General features: G+C 51.7%; 1 protein-coding gene across 5 annotated transcripts in view; it reads left to right on the forward strand.

The window, feature by feature from the left end:
- The window catches only part of CRTAC1 (cartilage acidic protein 1), a 156,332-nt gene that overhangs the window by 94,355 nt on the left and 48,239 nt on the right, over positions 1-13,738 (forward strand). For all 5 annotated transcript variants that reach the window (XM_072805775.1, XM_072805774.1, XM_072805771.1 and 2 more), the window contains exon 5: positions 4,902-5,058. In XM_072805775.1, coding sequence (XP_072661876.1) covers positions 4,902-5,058 — 157 coding nt within the window. The remainder of the gene's footprint in view (positions 1-4,901; positions 5,059-13,738) is intronic.

Genomic DNA, 13,738 nt, shown 5'->3' on the forward strand with positions numbered 1-13,738 from the left:
AACCCAAAGCAGGTAGAGAGGAAAGGCCCAGGGATAGGAGCAGGAGAAGCTGGAGCCACCTGCCCTATAGGGTGGCCCCAACGCAAGCTTGCGTCCCAGCAGCCCCAGCCAGAGCTGGAAGCAGAGGCTTGCTGTGGAGGTGATTTATCCCTCCTGTCACCTGCTCCCCTACAGCCCCCTCCTTGGCGTTGGAGACTGTCATCAGTAAATCAGGGACCCAGCTGCTGCCTAGCTTCCATTCTGAGGGCAGGGGCAAGGGGCCGGGCTCATTTCAGGATTGAGATGGCACGGAGGGGATTGGGGATTCAGCGTGAATCTTCACAGCAGGGGCCTCCAGGCCTTGGGAGAAGGCAGGTGCCAGGTATAAATATTTATTTCTTAACAAGCTGGTGCTGGGAAAAGAAGCCAAGCTGGGCTGTGAAGCCACATTTAGCCCTGACCTGAATCTTTGCCACCTGGACTCCTGCCTGGTGGGAAGGAATGAGGAGGCAGTGGCTCTGTGAGTGGCCCCAAAGAATAAGAAGGGTATGCGGAATGCCAGGCCTGGCCGCTGCTGGGAGCCTCTTCCCAGCCACTTGCTTCCTGCCTCGCTTCTGCTGAACCAAGGCTTCCCACCCTTGGCCAAGGTGGGAATCATCTCTGAGCTGGTGGCAGGGCCTGAAGGTTAATCACAAAGAGATGCACTCTTTGTCCTAACAAGGTCATCTGCACACCCACGCGTTTAACCACAGGACAAAGGCACCGTGTGAAATGCAAAAAAAAAAAAAAAAAAAGCTTTGGCACTCAGCAGCAGCAGCAGCACCGTAGGCAGGCACTTAACAGCTTGCTCAGCCTCAGGGAACTAGAAAGAACCCCTACAGTCAGTCTGCCACCAGGAGAAGGGGCCGCTTTCTAGGTCCAGCCGCCATGGCCACCCCAGCAATCCCTGGGGTCTGAGAACTGGAGGGGAGAAGTAGGGCAAGGTCACGGCCACTCTGGAAACAGAGCCAGGAATGCTGTGCGGTATAGGAAACACAAAAGCAATCTCAACAATAATGACAGTTAACCTTAATGAACTAGCAACATGTCAAGCCCTGTGCTCAGTGGTTCCTATGCATTGTCCTACTGAATCTTCACAGTAGGCTGATGAGGTACCTGCTATCATTACCCCCGTTTTACAGATATGGAAACTAAGGCTTCTAGCAATTAAGCAACTTGACCCTGGTCACATAGTAAATGGCAGGAACTAGGCACTAGGAACTCAGCTAGGAACTGAGCCCTGCCTGCCTGAGAATGAGTCAGACACCTTTCTATCCCACAGCTACCCTGCCTCTTGGTGACCCAGTGTCAGACACAAATTTCTAACCACAGATTCTATTACAGTATTTACCCCACTCCATCCTCAGACCCACAGCCTCCACCTGGATGGAGCCTTTTAGTTTACCTGTTCCCAAAGTGTGGCCTCCAGACCAGCAGAACCAGCATTGTCAGAAATGCAGATTCTGGGGCACCCGGGTGGCACAGGAGGTTAAGTGTCCGCCTTCGTCTCGGATCATGATCCCGGGGTAGGGCCCACATTGGGCTCCCTGCTTAATGGGGAACCTACTTCTCCCTCTGCTTCTGTTCTCTCACTCACTGGGTCTCAAATAAACAACATCTTTTTAAAAAAGGAATGCATATTCTCAGGCCCAACCCCCACTCCACCCTCCAGACCTACTGAGTCTGAACCCGGGGTGGGGACGGGGGGAAGGGCAGAAATCTGGGTTTGAACTGGCCCTGCAGGTGACGCTGGTGCAGGTAGAAGTTTGAGAGCCATCTTGCAGGTAAATGTTTCAAACTTACCATGTGCCCTTCCTGCCCTCTCTCCAGCAGCCCTCATTCTCTCTTGGCCCCAAACCTGGCACACTTGCCTGCCCTTTGTCTGCAGCTGCCTCATCACTCACCGACCTTTCTGGATCCAGCTCAAAGCCGATCTCTTACAAGAAGCGTTCCCTGATCGATAATGATTATGCCTCATGTTTATATAGCATTTTTATCTTTTGGAGACCTTTCACATGTGTTGTCTGATTTCATCTTCTCAACAACCCTGCCAGGAAGCAAGGGGAATATGATTCCCCTTTAACACAGGAGGAGATGCAGCCAAAGGGAATGAAGAACCTGCACAAAAATAAAGAGCCACACAGAGGCAGAGCCTGAACTGGGCCCAGGCTAATATCCCTACACCAGTGGCTCTCCAGGTGGGGTTCCTGGGTCAACATTAGCCTCACCTGAGAACTTGTTAGAAATGCAAACTCTCAGGCCCCACGCCAGAGCTTCCAAATCAGAAACCCTGGGGATGAGACCCAGCATCTACAGTTTCAGAGGCTCACCAGGGGTGATTCTGATGGAGGCTGAAGGGGGATTCCCCTGCCCTGGGGAGCCTCTTCCTGGGCTCATCTCTACAACTGCCTCACTATCCCAGAGCGACTGTAGTCAAGGCCACCTGCAAATTTCTGCAACTGTAACACATCTATGTTTGTCAAGTTTTATTATCCCCATACATTGAAGAAAGGAACTAGGTATAATGGAATTTTATAAACATCCTAATTTCTAGCAGAGTGCCTTTCAGTTCATTTGGGCTTAATTGCCCATTTGTTGATGGGATTGCTAACAGCTGGTAGGGTCAGGCATGGGTACAGTGATGGCGCACTTTCTCCTTTGGCCCCATTCAGTCTTTATCTGATCATTCCACACACATATGCTGAGCTCCTGAGACAAGCAGGCACCCCTCAGAGCTCTCTCCGGCTCCACCCCCGTCACGAAGCCGTGTTGTGAAACAGAGCATCTCAAACTTCATTTTGCACAGAGATCATGTGAGGGGGTCTTGTGAAAATGCAGCTTTGATGCAGCAAGTCTGGCGGAGGGGACAGGGGTTGGGGAGTCCCAGAGAGCGTCCATTTCTAACCTGCGCCCAGAGGACACTAATGCTGCAGGGCCAGGGTCCACTGGGTAACAAGATTCAGAAAACATAGGCTCCCAGGATGGATGGAGCCTCAGAAAACCAAAACACACGGGGCTTAGACATCTTTAGGGAATACCTTGTCTCCTTCTTCTCCAGCCTCAGCCCCTGACACGCCCTGCCTTGCATTTTATATCCCGGCAACATTGAACAAACTGCTTGTGGTTCCTCTGCATACATCATTCTCTGTATGACCTCTGCCTGAAAAGTTCTTGCCTCTACACTTCACCTAGCTGAGACTCCTTTCTCTTCTCGGGAAAGAAAACCTTTCTCGAACCTCCCCTGGTTCAGTGCTCTTCCTCTGGGAGCCCCTCTTCTGTATACCAGGAAATGCTGTACATGTTCTCTCCCTTTTTAAAAACATTTTAATTCCAGGGATGCCTGGTGGCTCAGTTGTTGAGCATCTGCCTTTGGCTCAGGTCATGATCCCAGGGTCCTAGGATCAAGTCCCGCATCGGGTTCCCTGCAAGGAGCCTGCTTCTCCCTCTGCCTATGTCTCTGCCCCCTCTCTCTCTGTCTCTCCTGAATAAGTCTTTTAAAAAATTTTAATTCCAGTTTAATTAACATTTTTAAATATTTTATTTCCAACATAGTTAACTTATATACTGTCTTAATCATATATATAATTGTACTATTGTTAACATGTCTGCATCCCCTCAGGAGACCAAGAGCTTCCTCGTTGGCCTCACCCACCAGTCAGTCAGACCCCAGTAGATCTTAGCTTCCCCCCAAAGAAAATGTCCCCACGGATGGGATAAAGCCAGTGATTGGTTAGGTGGGATGGGGGTTTCTGCTTATGGAGCCACCGGGGAGAAATAGAGGCCAGCCAAGAGAACCGAGGGCCAAGAGAGGGTGATGGAGCACACTTTGGTTGCGTGGAACTCAGCTGCTTTTCTCAGGTTGTTTTGTGTTTCTGACTTGCCTTTAAACAAGACTAGAAGCCACTGAAGAATAAAGACATTGTCTTAGGGACATTCATAGCAGAGCACGTTGCATGTAGTTGGAGCTCAAGAAATATCTACTATCTGATTAATTGGAGGGGAATGATGAGAAGGATGAGAGGAAAGCTGGAAAACTGTTCAAATGTAGAAATCAGGTGGCTCTCTTGGGGGAAAGGAAGCATCCATTGAAGAAATGACACAGGTCTAATAACAGACAGAAAAGAACCATTCATCAGCAGGATTTCGGACTAGAGCAGGCAATGACTATAGCAACAAGAAGCTGGTGCTCAAGGCTTCTCCTGGATGCAAAGGAAAAAGATATTTGAGTGTTATAAAGGCAGAAGCAATATGCTATTTCTTTCTGGTAATGTGGGAAAACAGAGGGAGGGAATGGATGGAGGACCCCTTCCTATCCAAGCCTCCTGTGCCACCAAAATAGTGAAATGAGGGAACCCAGGGTGGGAGTTGGGGAGGGAGAGGACTCCAGAATTTGCTTGTCATCTTGGCTGGAGTGAGCTTGAATGGGAAAGAGAGAGAGAGAGAGACTGAGAATAATGGGAATTGGTAGATCAATCAATCAGCAAATATTTATTGAGCAGCTACCCTGGCTGGCAGCTGGAGAGAGCTCAGCTGGAGAGAGGCACATTAGAAAATTGTCTATAAAAAGGTGGTTGTGGGGGAGAGGGAGGATGTGTTCTTTGGAACAGGATAGAAGGAGAAGCAGGGCTGCTTTGTTGTAGGATGCCAGGGTGGGGGGTGGCGGGGGGAGCGTGTTGTGCAGTCTGTAGTCTCTGGGAATAGTACTTCTGGAGTTGGGCAGCACACAGCCTGCAAGACCATGCACACCTGACCCAGGGAAAAGCACCTGACTCATGAGAGACCTATGGTCCTACACGGGGAGGGGGAGAGCCACTTTCTGGGGAAAGACATCACAATGAGCACAGATGGGCCTGCTCACCCAACCCTCCTTCCCTTCCTCCTAGGGCTCCGGACGCTACTCTATCTATATCGCCAATTATGCCTACGGTAACGTGGGCCCTGATGCCCTCATTGAAATGGACCCCGAGGCCAGTGACCTCTCCCAGGGCATTCTGGCGCTCAGAGATGTGGCTGCTGAGGCTGGGGTCAGCAAATACACAGGTAGGCAGAGTGACACGGGGTGGCAGGCTGGGGTGCTGTGAGTTGGAAGGGTGGGAGTGGGGGGCAGTGCCTGGGGCTGCAAGGCTGAGTCTAGTTCATCAGAGACCACAGGACAGGGTGGGCTTGTGTCCCTGGGAAGGGGAGGATGAAGGCTTTATTCCATCCTACCACCCACAGGAGGCTCCTCCAACACTGCCTCTCCAAGGGTTGGCGAATATCTGGCAGGTGAGGGCTTTGGGGGACCCGTGGAGGACGTGGGACATAGAATGAGAACACCGTAACATCATCCTCTCCCTGGAACCTCTTGCCACAGTCCCTGCTATAACCCAAATGATGGGTGAACAGGTTCTATAGGAGAAAACTGACAAATCACAAAGGCCAAGATTTAAAGCATTCTTTATTGCCAAACAGCAGATGAAATTATTTACTTATACATAAGCGGCCAGAAATGGAGTGCTAAATCCCTAAGCTTCAGCTGGGTCCTGTCTCGGATAACTGAGCTCAAAGAATTGTGTTCTTGTTCCAAAACCTCTCCATCCCTTTTTTTTGAAGCCATGCTCCCCCCACATCTCTCTGGATGGGGGACCTATTGTCAGAGTCTCTGACAGGGAGATCTTTCTAGGGAAGGCTGTTTTTCTAATTCTAGCACGGCTGCTGACTAAACTCTGATAATCTGCCAATAGACTGCTGATGGCAGAGCAATCCAGTTCCTGTTTTGGGTGCCAAAAATCAGGAAGCCAGAGCTGTACACAACAATGTCTCACGTGAACTTTGGCCTCCCTCACCCTGATCCTGTAATTTGGGCATAGAAATCCTCTTGCTGGTTGGCCTTCCCAGTATATCCATTCCAACTTGCACTACATACAGACTTCCAGAGTGGCAGCCCGCCCAAATCCAAATCCTGGGGCTGGAAGGATACCTGGTGGGGGGTCATTTGGACCATTACCCTGCCTCCGTACACCTGGGTGGTAGCACTCTCTCAAAGCCCTACCTGGAAAGGGTTGTCACAGCCTCTCCTGAGTTTATGATGCCTTTCTCTAGCCAACTTTCCACCTCAGTGAAATGGGGAGATTGATGTTGACCTGTCTGACAAAGTTTGTGGGAACAAATGGCTAGACAGTAAAATAGTTTGCACAGCTCCAGCCCATCAAAGTGCTGGAGAGCGCCACACGTGAACATGCAGCCTCTCTGGCTGAGTGTCAGTAATAAACCATGCTTTCCTGGGAAAAGGAATAAACATCCAGGAGCTTCAGCCTAGATTTGTACAGTCAATTTTTCTGAATAGTTCCCAGTTCTGTGCATTGGGCTGGCTTGGCAATTAAGTACCTTGATCTGCAGGAGAAGGAGAGTGGGCCGGGGAGATGAAGCACTTGAAAATGATGAGCTGGGGGGAGGCAAGGTCTGGGAGAGAGGCTTATCCACTGAATAAAAGAATGCTAGAGGTTGCGACTGGGTTTGAGCATGAAGGGGAATTGTTCACACTGGCTGGGCTGGCGGAAGGGCTGGCAGGAACTGAGGAAGGGGCAGGAGGGGGCCAAGAGGAGACAGCTGAGGAGGACGAATGGGGACGGGAGCAGTAGCCAACTGTGCCAGGCTGTGCTGGAAGCACCGGGCCACTCAAGGAAGGGAAAGCAGCTTCTGTGGAGCATGCAGGCAGGCCGGGGCAGCTGGCGTGCCCAGAGGACACGTTAGAGCAGCTTCGCAGACTTCCAAAAGCCGTTTGGCTGACAAGAACCCATTTGGCCCACCAAGTTACTATTGTGTCTGCCTGCCTTCCCCCAGCCCACCCTTTCCTTGTCTGCCAAACCCCTCAGCTCTACCCTCAGCCACCATTGTCATTTCGTTAATGACACGTGGACATCTGGCTGGGAAACTAACCCAGAGCACCACCCCACCCCTGAGCCCCAGGGACGGACCCCAAATGTAAGGGCCACCCCTGGAGTCCTGCCTGATTGCTGAGTCTCTGGCACTTGGCCAGTGCTCAGCTCCAGGCTGGTGCCCTGGGGCTTGGGCAGAGGGAGGGAAGCAGGCAGTGATGAGCAGGGCCCCCGAGCAGGCCAGGAAGGAAGCAAGCCAGGGCCAGATATGCAGTCAGGGAGCCGCGAGTCCCCAGAGCCAACAACACCCATCTGCTGGACAGACCTTGAAGAACCTCTTGTTTTACAAAAGAACAAACTGAGGTCCAGAGAGGAGAAGGGACTTGCCCAAGGTCACCCAGAAGATTTGTAGAGAAACTAGCACTCAGAGCCCTGACCACCACCCCCCCTCCAAGCTTAAATTGCCACAACCCTCTGACCTTTCTGATGACCTGTGAAGAATCCTGCTCCAGCCTGCAAAACAGGACAGGCTGGTGAAGGAGGAAGGCCCTGCACCTGCTGGGACACCGCCCCAGGGATTGGCACTTGGGGGCTTGATTTTGACCCCCCTCCCCCCAGTGTCCGTGGCCCAAGCAGCTGGCCAGCCCGGGCTGTGCGGGGCAGCAGGGGCAGCAGCAGCGGGCAGGCCAGGGCGGGGGAGGGGAGGCCTCTCCAGAAGGGAGCTGGGCCGCGGGCGCCGCCGCTCTGCTAGGTCACAGTGCCATCTAGCGTCCAGCCGGCCCACTCTGGGGGACTCGAGGGCTGCTGGCCGACAGAGGGGCGGCCGAGTTGAGCGGAGGGAAGCCCACTGCCCCGTGGTTCCTGGTTCAAGGACATTCCGAAGCCCCCACTTTCCCAGATGCGCAGGGAATCCTGAGAATTAATCGTCCGTGTGGCAGAGGGGACCTGGCTTGGAGCCCAGGGAGGGCGACGGCAAGGACCAGAGGTCTGCGCTGAGCTGTGTGGCCCTGAGTGACCTTGGGCGCGTCCCCCCAGCCTCTCTGAGCACTTGGGGCAGCCGCCGAGCTGCTGAGAGGACACATCTCGGGCCACAGTGCTGGGTACGGATCCTGCTCCCGCGGGTCCTGTCCAGGCAGCCATCGGCAGTTTATTAAGCTCTGCAGGCTGCAGTTTTCTCGCCCGCAGTGGGGCATGAGAACGAAAGGAGCCAAAGGACAGACCCTCGGAATGCTCCTGGTCTGAGGTGCCCAGGGGGACGCCAGGGCTGTCTGCTGGGCATGTGGGTGCTGGGTGCAAGGAGCGCCACGCTAGACACGGGAGGCAGCGCATAGCAAGCCTGCCCGGCCCCTGCCCTGGACACATTCTCCGTGCGTCTCCCAGCCTGCCCTCCAGGCCGGGTGCAGTCATGGGCATCTTCATGCCCTCTCCACTGGAATTCGTCGGTCTTCCCTCTTCCCCCTGCCTCCCCACCCCTGCCAGCCTCTACCCCCTTCCCAGGAGGCCTGCATTTCAGCCTCACCCTTTGAGGGAGCATCTGTCTGGGCTGCAAGGAGGTGATTAAAGAATCCTTACAAGAAATTTGGAAAGAAAATGAAGGTGGATTTATGATACGGGGTGGGGATTTTTGCTGTTGGCTGGGAGCAGTGTAGAACAAAGCGGAGGGCAGATCTGATTTATAGGAAGTCATTATTGGAGGAGAAGGAGATGCCTAAAGCCCAGCTGAGGCCTTCTGGCGGCTCCCCATCAGCCGACTCCAGAGAGGTGACCGTGGGTAGCAGAGTGGGGGCCACGGGGCCTCCCAGGTTGGCAGACGGGCACTCTCCTGCAGCAGGAGCACAGTGGGATCTGACAAGCAGAGCTAGAGTGACAGGCCCAGGACCCTCAGGGAGTGCAGCCACAGACCTGCCAGCGGTACCCAATGCCCCCAGGATACGTGAGGTGTCAACGAAAAGGGACATCTTTTTGCTTTTGTTTTTAAAACAAACATGAATACTCATATAATAGAAATGTAACCTTGGTGCACAGTTTCTTGGCTAAAATAAGAGATTTTAAAGGCAGTGGCTGGCCACTCTGGGCCTAATCAGGGGGCTAGCTTTCTCTCCTGCCAAGGGGGAGCTTGTGTAGAAATGTATGAGAACGCGCTGTGAGGATAGCACAGGCTCTAGGGTCACTCAGATGTGGGTTTGAACTGCCATTCGCTGCCTGCTGGCTGCAGTTGTACCTCTGTACCCCTTGATTTCCTCACCTGAAAAACTGTGCAGTGGGATGAGACACAGATGACACCCTGGACACGGGACTGGAGAGCAGAGCTGGTCCTGCCACCCCTTTCCCTGCCCTCTCTCCAGAAACAACTTCTTTTTCAACTCGGCCGTTCTCTCGCCCACTTCCGCCTCAGTGTCCTGGGGAGGGGGGGGCGGGGGGCAGCTGCAAGGATTGAGGCAGGAGCCAAAAGCCTGTGTCTAATACCCTCTGCCCCCGCCCAGTACCTGGACAGCTCACAGAGGGCTCGTGGGTAGCAGCACTGACACTATATCATTCTATGTTTGAATTTTCAGGAAATTCAGGATGTAAGACCCTGTTACCATCCAGCCCTGACCCTCACTCCCCCTTCTCCAACACACACACACACACACACACACACACACACACTGCCCATTCCTCCACCCCTAATGTTTTCCAGCACCTTTGCTACTCTTCTACAATTTCTTGGATGCTCTTGGCAGTCTGCAGGCCTTGGCATCCACAAGAATTGTATTTCTATTGAGGTCTCAGTAGATTAATCCCACAGGTCCAGATTCTTGGGCTAATGAGTCTCACAAAGCCTCCACTGGTGTGAACTCCAGATGGGCCCCAGGAATCTACTCCCAGCCATGCTTGTCCCAAGTTTCAGCCCGGAGGATGCCCTGGATGAGTGGGAAGGAGCCCTGGAGATCTCATTCCCCTCCCCAGTTTATGGGGAGGGAGACCAGAGCCTGAAGAGCACACAGCTCAAGTTCCTGGAGCTGGAGCAGGTGCAGAGGCCAAGTAAGGACCTAGAGGCTTTTCTGTAGCATGGCAAATGCCCCCTGCCTCCTTGTGCCTGGGTCCATAGCAGCATGCCCCACTTATTCCACCCAGCCTCTCTTTCCCATTGTCACTCCACCACCCCAGTACCACCTAGCTACAATCTGATAAATGGAATGCCCATACCCAAACTGGAGTCTGTATCACCAGAGTGCAGGATTTCAGAGGTTGAAGGGTGCAGTTCTTGAGGTAAAAGAGGTGGCTCTACGGGGCTCAGGACCAATGAGCAGATAATCACAGGGAGTACCAGAATGCTGCTGGAGGAAGAAGGGCAGTGGGGAGGCCTTTTCCCCATGACTCCACCTCTCCCACCCAGCTTAATGGGCAGAGTGAGAAGCCTTCAGGAGGGGTTGGGCAGGGAGCAGCGTTTGCACCCAACAGCAGCATAAAGATGCCTTAGTATCCAGAAAGTGCTGGGGAAATCAGGGGATTTTATTCACCTAGCAGGTGGGAAATGGTCCCAGCTAATGACTATGTGGCACCTGACATTTTCCAAGGTACCTTCTGAAAACCCGCACACTTAATATTTATGACAGCCCTGAGAAAAAGCTGTTGTTATTATCAGTCTCGAGTTATAGGTGAGAAAACAGATGCCTAGAGAGGTTCAGTGATGTGCCCAAGGTCACATACAAACTTTCTGATCCCTACTCTTCTTTCCCACCAGCAGGGCTGTCTCTCTAGCCCCAGCTGGGGAGCTGCATGTCCCCAAGAGAGTGTGCCCACCTCAATACAAAAGAAGTAATTGGTGTAAAGTAGAACTTCACTCCTTATTTGGACATGGTTCTCCAAGGCTAAAATAAAGATGTTCCTAACTGCCCCTTGGGCGGCCTCATAAGGCATGTGCTAAACCTCAGGAGGGAGAAAAGTTGGCCAAGGAGAGAAGTCTGAGTAGAAGGCACTAAATCAGGAACCTCTGTCATGGACCATGCAGAGAATGGAAGTATCAGACTACACTTAGGATGGGTGGATGGATTTTATAGATTTGAAGAAGACTTAGATGATCCACCTGGGAGTAGAGTTTCCTCTGCAGCACGGCTAGGGCCTCAGACACCTGGCCACTCCTGCTTCATACCCTAGTTAGGCTCTCCATCCTAAGGCTGCCGGGGCCGGTGCCCAAGAGGCTGGCTCCCTGACTGTCGACTCACCTGCTCCCCAACTGTGCAGCGAACTTGCCAAGAAGGAGTTGTGGGTAACATCTCTGTTATGGTCCAGTTGCCATGGCAATAAATTGTCACTAATTAGTAGTGTGGTTACCATGGCAATTTTCTAATAATTACAGGTTACAAATGGTACAAGGCTTCAACCCAACCCAATTAGTTAATTAGAAAGATTTAGAAATTTGTCCAAGAGGGAAATAACCTGCTTTGTAGAAAATGAAGAGAATGTGTCACAGCTTGAGAGCCAGAGGCAGAGCGGAAATTGGAGGACACTAGAGTGGGGAGGAAGGATGGAATTGTTTGGTGGCAAGTCCCAGAGCCGCACCTGGAATTTCCGGGGGCCCAGGCAAGGCCCAGGTTTTCTCACTGAAGCCTCTTCCTGGGCTGGAATCTGGCAGGATGGGGGCAGGGACACCTGCCAGCAGCCACTCTGCTGCTCCTCTTTGAATGGGTAGACGTGGTGCCCAGGTTACAGCCCAGCAGCCCTCCATGCTGGCCTTAGGAGAGGCATCTGAAAGCCTCCCCGCCCCACACTCTGGCTCTCCTAATGAAAAACGCATGCCACGTCTTAGATGATGCTCCCCAGGAGCACTGTGGATTTAGTGACTCCATTTTCATGAGGCGTGGGCTCTCCTTGAGAGCTAATTAGATTACCTGGGAGGAATATGGGAGGCACAGGGCTCAGAATGTGTTAATTTGGAGCTCAACCATGAGAGCAAAGAGAGTAACAATGCCATTGGGCCCATCCCCTCCTCCTGGCCCCCAACACCCGACCTGGTAGGCAGGCTGTATTGCACAGGTGTGAGAATGGCCTCATGGTTTTCTCCAGGGACCTCTGTAGGAGGACAGGAGGAGTCTGGGGACCAAGAAACCTCTATCTCACATTAGCACATTTTATGGAAACCTCTTCCCAGAGCCGGGCAGGCAGGCAGGCAGGCAGGCAGGCAGGATGCAGGGGGAGTGGCCCAACATCACTCAGGTCTGCCTGAGTGCTCGTTTATTTAACAAATAACCAAACAGTAAGTTCTTCTGAGTTCTCTGAAGACTATTCTTATTTCCTGACTAGCCCGCTAGAGCTGCACATTTCAAACTTTCTTGTGCACATAACCATCCAGGGGTCTGCTAGAATGCAGGTCCCGGCGGGAAAGGACCAGAAATTCTGCCTTTCTGCGGAGGCGGCACCCCTCCACCGGGTCCAGAGACCTGACTCTGAAGAGCGAGGATTCACAAAGCCCTTTCACGTGTCTCACCTCAGTGATCTTCATAAAAATCCTAAAATAGAAAAGGCAAGTCATGTTACCCACATTACACAGATGAAGAAACTGAGGCTCAAAGGGTGACATAAATTGCCCAAGGTCACACAGCTTGTGCAAAGCCTCGCTGACGAGAATCCATGTCCTGGTCCTGGTCAGGCTGCCTTCTGCCCAGTATTTCCAGTGTTTGGGGATGTGGCTTCCAGGGCTTGATTTGAAATCCAGTAGTTGGGGCTGTTTGTTCAAGATGTCTTAAGATTGGACTTCTTGACACAGGTAGCTCAAATTTGATCTTGGAGACGTCAGACCCTAATGTACAGCTGGCTTGATTTCTTTCTGTTTTAAAAAGTATGCAGTTACTAGATTTTTTTCCTTTCCAACTACAGAAGCTGTTCTGTTGCAACAAGCCAAACAACACAAAGAGGTTCCCAAAAAAGGCCAACTACCATCTCTCCTTCCCTCCCTAAATCCCACCCCACCAGGGTTAACAACTCAGGGTGTGGCCTTTCCCGCTTTCCCCCAAATTCAAGAACAAGCCTGCACAAACACGTCCAGAAACATATATCATGTGTTTACCTTTTTTTAAAAAATAAATCTAAGATGCCCCAATACCATTACTTGTTCATTCATATGTCACGGGCGCTCCCCCAAGTCAGTGCATATGCAGTCTTTTCAGCGGCTGCAGAATGGTCCATTGTAGGGATGCACCATAATCCATTCAACCAGTCGCTGTTGATGGACATGCAGATTGTTCCCAGTTGTTGACTACATCAAACAAAGTCAAGAAAGTATGCGGTAGCTTTAGCTGGAACCCACTCCTCTATGTTCATAGACCAGGAGTGCACCTAGTGTCCTGACTGCCATACATAGGACTCAGGGTGGGGGTGGGGGTTGTCAGGAAAATCTGTGACTTGATCAAAATGTGGTGGGTAGATTTGGACTAGGGGATTTTTTTTTTTAATTCAGTTTGCCACATGTAGTCTAACACTCAGTGCTCATCACGTCATGTGCCCAGTTACCCCATCCCCTTGCCCACCTCCCCTTCTGCAATCCTTTGTTTGTTTCCCAGAGTTAGAGTCTCTCATGGTTTGTCTTCCTCTCTAATTTCCCTCCATTCAGTTTCCCCTCCTTCCCTTATGGTCCCTTTCATTATTTCTCATATTCCACATATGTGTGAAACCATATGATAATTGTCTCTCTGATTGATTTATTTCACTCAGCATAATAACCTCCAGTTCCAACCAGATCGATGTAAATGGTAGACATTCATCCTTTCTGATGGCTGAGTAATATTCCATTATATATATATATATATATATATATATACACATACATACAATCACATCTTCTTTATCCATTCATCTGTTAAAGTACATCTTGGCTCCTTTGG

The sequence above is a fragment of the Canis lupus genome, chromosome 29, assembly GCF_048164855.1.
Source record: "Canis lupus baileyi chromosome 29, mCanLup2.hap1, whole genome shotgun sequence".
Lineage (NCBI taxonomy): Eukaryota > Metazoa > Chordata > Mammalia > Carnivora > Canidae > Canis > Canis lupus.